This window comes from Oratosquilla oratoria, chromosome 19 (genome assembly GCF_046742065.1).
Source record: "Oratosquilla oratoria isolate Oo_2021 chromosome 19, ASM4674206v1, whole genome shotgun sequence".
NCBI classification, from domain to species: Eukaryota; Metazoa; Arthropoda; class Malacostraca; order Stomatopoda; family Squillidae; genus Oratosquilla; species Oratosquilla oratoria.
In genome coordinates, this window is record NC_134795.1 from 7,467,620 (window position 1) to 7,472,791 (window position 5,172).

At 38.0% G+C, this 5,172-nt stretch overlaps 1 protein-coding gene across 1 annotated transcript; it reads right to left on the reverse strand.

Annotated features, from left to right (window-relative positions):
- Positions 1-1,532: 1,532 nt before the first annotated feature.
- Positions 1,533-2,897, reverse strand: LOC143035541 (facilitated trehalose transporter Tret1-like). Its single transcript, XM_076202409.1, has 2 exons — positions 2,894-2,897; positions 1,533-2,755 (listed from the first exon to the last, which is right to left on the reverse strand). Exons 1-2 carry the CDS (start codon positions 2,895-2,897, stop codon positions 1,533-1,535), a joined length of 1,227 nt encoding a protein of 408 aa, XP_076058524.1.
- Between the last annotated feature and the right edge of the window lie 2,275 nt (positions 2,898-5,172).

Below are 5,172 nucleotides of genomic sequence, written 5' to 3' on the forward strand. Positions count from 1 at the left end.
CGTAGAGCGAATAAATCGGACCTATTCGTTATTCTCAACCGTTCGGACTATTTCGACAAAGTTGACAGTTTATTGCAGGATTCGTCCAAATTAAAAGGAACCCTGTGGATAGAATTAAGAAAAAGTACCTGACTTAATTAATAACGCACATGCTGTTATCGACGGTATCAAATTTCACAATCTACATTATGAGCCAGGTTACTTTTATGGTAACGTCAAAACGCACAAACCTGGATGCAAATTAAGACAAATTATTTCGCAGATACCTACTCCTACATACCAATTAGCTAAGCAGCTTAATGATTTAGTAACTCCGTATATTCATACTCTCCATTCACCACGCTCAACGGATGGATTTGTGGATATTCTTAGGTATACAGCCCCTCAAGGAATGTTAGCTTCCCTTGACGTTGAAAGTTTTTTTTTTCGAATCTTCCAGTGGAAGAAACTATTCAGACAATCCTGCATAATTTTTTTTAACCATAATAGCTTGCCTCCACCAAAATTACCACGTGATACTCTTGAGAAAATGCTTCGGGTTTGCACTAGGGAAGATGTCCTTCAGGGCGTATGTATTTCCAAATTGACGGTGTAGCTATGGGCAGCCCCCTAGGTGTTTTATTGGCACAGGCATACATGTGCCATATTGAGAACTCCATCCTTGATGCCGTGAATCCTGAACCTTTTTTGTATTTTAGGTATACAGATGATATTTTCGTAGACGTAGAAGTTAAAGAACAGCTTTATACACTTAAGGAAATGATGGAAGCAAAATCTTTCCTGCATTTTACCGTGGAGGAAAGTATCGGTAACAAGATCCCCTTTCTAGATGTTTGGGTAGACAGAGCAAAAGGCGCATTTACTACGAGTGTTTACAGGAAACCAACCAACTCCGGTAGATGTTTAAACGGATTAGGAGAATGCCCATCAAAATACAAAATCAGCGTTATACGCGCTTACATTACGAGAGTTTTTAAAATATGTTCTAACTGGTGCCTCCTCCACCAGAATTGAATAGAATAAAAAAAATGTTGACAAACAATGTGTGATATTGTGATATTGATAAAGAAATTAGAAATAGGATGGAGAAATTTAATTCTGAACTAGGTAGTACAGAAAATTCGAAGAATACAATAAATATTTACTACCAAAGTACAATGACATCCGCATTTCAAACAGATGAAATATATATATATAACGCATATATATATTATCGTAACCCCAGAACTGCATCACTAATTATGAAAAACAAGTTTTTGTACTAAGTTACGTTGTGTAGAAATACTTGTGCCCTTTCAACAAAGGGCACACAACTCAACATTGGGCACACAACTCAAAATTTGTCTCAAAGGCTTACTTTCCATATGCAAAATGGTGCAATAAATTAAGCATAATTGAGGAGAATGTTGTAAATATAAGAGCATAGTCTTTATAATTATTTTATTGACCATTTTATTAACAACGTATCATTTAAGATTTTATTTGACCCAACGGGTCACGGGTGGTCTAGTCATTACTAATTGTTCTTTTGTTTACTTTTTGTTTTGTTTTCTCGTGTAATGTCTATCAATCTCCTCCAAAGACTTCCCACTCGTTTCCGGTATAAGAAATGGAATTACAGCACTTGCAGTTCCACAGAAAGTACAAAACCAAAAGACAGTGTGGTAACCAAAAGTATTTTTCAAATTAGGGAACGACTGAGCCGCTCCAGTTCTGGCCATAGCGTTAACTGACCCTGTTATGGCCCTCCCCATTTGACGGAAGGTCCCTGGTAAAATCTCTCCCGTAAGAATGGAGAACACAGCCAGAACCCAAGATATATTGAAACTAAATATGACCACAGCCACCAGTGGCAGCCAGGACACATGAGAAACAAGTTCTTCCCCATTTTCCACCATGTTCTTTATGTAGAAAAAGACACCGAGTGCTAGTGTGGAAAACATACAACACAAGATGGGTCCAATGAAAGCCACCCTTCGTCCCACATAGTCAATCAAAATAGTAAAAAACAATGCCCCCAGTGTCCTGCCGGCACCCACAGAAATGGAGCAAACACTGTTATTGTCACAGGAATCAGCCTCGTCAAATATGACCGTAGCGTAAGACAGAATAACTATATTTCCTCCCCACTGAATTAAAAACACCATCGCACTCAGAAGACCAACTCTTTTCAATATGCTCACGTCCTTAAGGTACACTAACTGATGCATTATACTACTGCCAATACTTTGTTCTCTAACATGGTCGCATATATCCTTGTATTCTTCATCAATATTGTAGTGACTGCCCCTGAAAAATTGTAAAGATTTAGCCATCTCCTCAAAGCGACCTCTATTGGCCAGCCATCTTGGTGAATCATGAAGAAATAATAGTCCTATGAAAGTTGGTGCAGATGTAAAAATACCAACCACAAGAGCTAATTGTCGCCATGTCAAAGAAAGGGCTCCAATGCCATACATAAACATCATACCCAAGGCTCGGCAAACGTCGACGACACCACTCAAAGCCCCTCTGTAATGCATATGGGCGATTTCAGGCATGTAGGTGTAAGGAGTATTTTCAAGAACACCGTTGGTGGTCCCTAACAAGAATATGGTGAAGTGGAGAAGTTTGACTGAATTGACAAAATAAATCATAACCCAGGCGCAGAACCAGGCCGGGAGAGTGACAAGAGTGGCGACACGCGGCCCGAGCTCCACCATCAGAAAGCCGCAGCTGATGCTCCCCACCAAGCTGCCCACGTTCACGAGACTCGCTGTCAACAGAAAGAGAAGAAACAAAAGTTTATATGAGAATCTCCATTTACATGAATTATGCAATCGTTATAAAAGAAAAGATAAGGCATCATTGTAATTTCCATTGCAAAATTTCTTTATCCAGCCGTTATATTTACCCATCATGAAAGGGACAACGAAAATAATAATGATAAATTTAGCTTTGATAATACTCGAGTATCCGAGTAGTCTGACATTACATTAAACTTAAATGAAAGAGCTGCCTTTTCCTGTGTTACTTTTGTCACATATTTGCTTTAGATAACAGAAACACATAATATTAAAAAATAGCCCAATTTTCTAAAGCACTAATTCACTAGAAATAAGGTACTTCTATTGTCTATAGATTATCATCTACTTAATTTTTCCAACAATTTGATGTTTTATCATATTTTCTGATATTTCTAATATTTGAAAGATTTTCATTCAGAAATGTATTTCAACTTTTATTAAAAGAATACACATTAATAAAGTATGTTTGATTTCAAAGAGAAATACAAACGTAACGAGAATGGAAACGCACGGCGTTTGAGAGTAAAACTGAACTGGGATAGGAGAAAGTATTTGAACTGAGACGTGAAGCTTACTGAGGAACAATGGAAACAGATTTACATAATATAAAACAGTTATCTCGAGATTGGAGGATGAAACTAAACTAAGAGGATGAGAGAAATCATCTATCCTGACACGCCGAAAAAACTAAGGAACAATGGAAGCAACTTTAGGTAACATAAAACCAGATATTTCCATATGTTAATACCTTACCAAAGAGAGATACGTTGTACTCATCCAAAAAAAGGTCTGTCGAATTCCTGTCGGTGAATCTAGGGATGGTAGCGCCTGCGTACGTTGTGGCACATCCTGATCCGAGCTGGGCCAGTGCTATTACTAAACCTGCCAACACCTGCCGGTCAATTGTTTGTTGGAAGTTCAACCGCAGAAAGTTCATTGAAAGGTATTTGAATGAAATGTTTGAATTCATGTTTTTTAATGGCTTAAACAAATTTCTTATAGTACAAAACCACTCCCTATCTCGCCAGCTTTTCTGTATTAATATGTCATCATGTGTAAATCAGTGTCATTTAAGTGAATTGTCAACGGGAGTTTTCACTACAAAGTGTGGATTCAGGGATTTTTTTCTTGGAAGGTTTCATGAAATTTACTGTGGATTTGTTCAGCGTGATCCTTTAACAACTTCCTTGTTATTCTAACCACTAAGAATGCCAACCCAGTTTTGATAAAGGAGTACTTATTACATGCATATGAGATTATCTTGTAAATTAGATTGTGCTGCTGAGGCACAAAGAGGAAGTACATTCCATCTAATGACAAACCCAAGCAAATTTATACCTTTCCTGTTTCCAAGCCAGAACACCATCAATTGAGACCGTATAATGTGTATTGCAAAGGATACATGTTGCTAACAGACTAAATGATTGACAGGTTTCAGAAGTTAATCATATCTTATGCAGGGAGCAAGACCATTCGTGAAAACCATACATTTTTTCACTATGGCAATAGGTCAAAGATGAACAAACGATCATCTTTGGAACAGAGGAACACATGGTTTACGGATAGTATATTTGATGCTGTTTCACATTACTTTCACCAGATTTATATGATCCATGAACAAGTAGTTACGTAATTTTACCATTTGTGGATACTTTCCTTCAACGAAAGACACAGACAAAGTAAGCTTCGAAAGCTGGAGGAATCTGGGCGTGACTTTTTGAAAAGTGTTCAAGATACCTTACGGTGCTATTGTGCATTGCTGTTTGTACCGCCTCAGGCACAATATTCGGTAATTGTATTTTGCAAACCTTTATAAATCAGACAATAAGTTTTGTGTATTTGTGTTCAGATAAATACTTTGGTCTTTCTACCAGTGGATGCAGTCACTGTGGAATATGAAATAAACTCAAAGCTCTAGTTGGATTGTTTTCATTCACCAATCCAGAGGCTTAATAAGTGTTTATAGGCTGAGTGTGTTGTTGGAGTGCTAATAAGAGATGAGCGTGGCGTGCAACCAAACAGAAGAATAAAGGCAATCTTTCATGAAGTTGACCAAGGACAATGTAAATGGGTGCAAAACAAGCGCACACTTACATCGGGCAAGTCAAACTGAACCTGCAAGGAGGGAAACCTAATCTGTGAAAAGGTCAAATAATATTAAGCATTTCAGTATACGGTTGAAATGTCCTAGGTCGAGATGTCCGAAGCTGAAACGTCCATCCACTCTCCTTCCTATGCTGCTAGGCCACTACTGGTACAAACACAACAAAATTTCTCTAGTACAACCAAGTTGCCCGTCAAAATCTTATCTTATGAATACATCATCTAAGAATGTCTTTCGCGTCCCTCCTCTTCCCTTTCTCTCTCTCTCTCTCTCTCTCTCTCT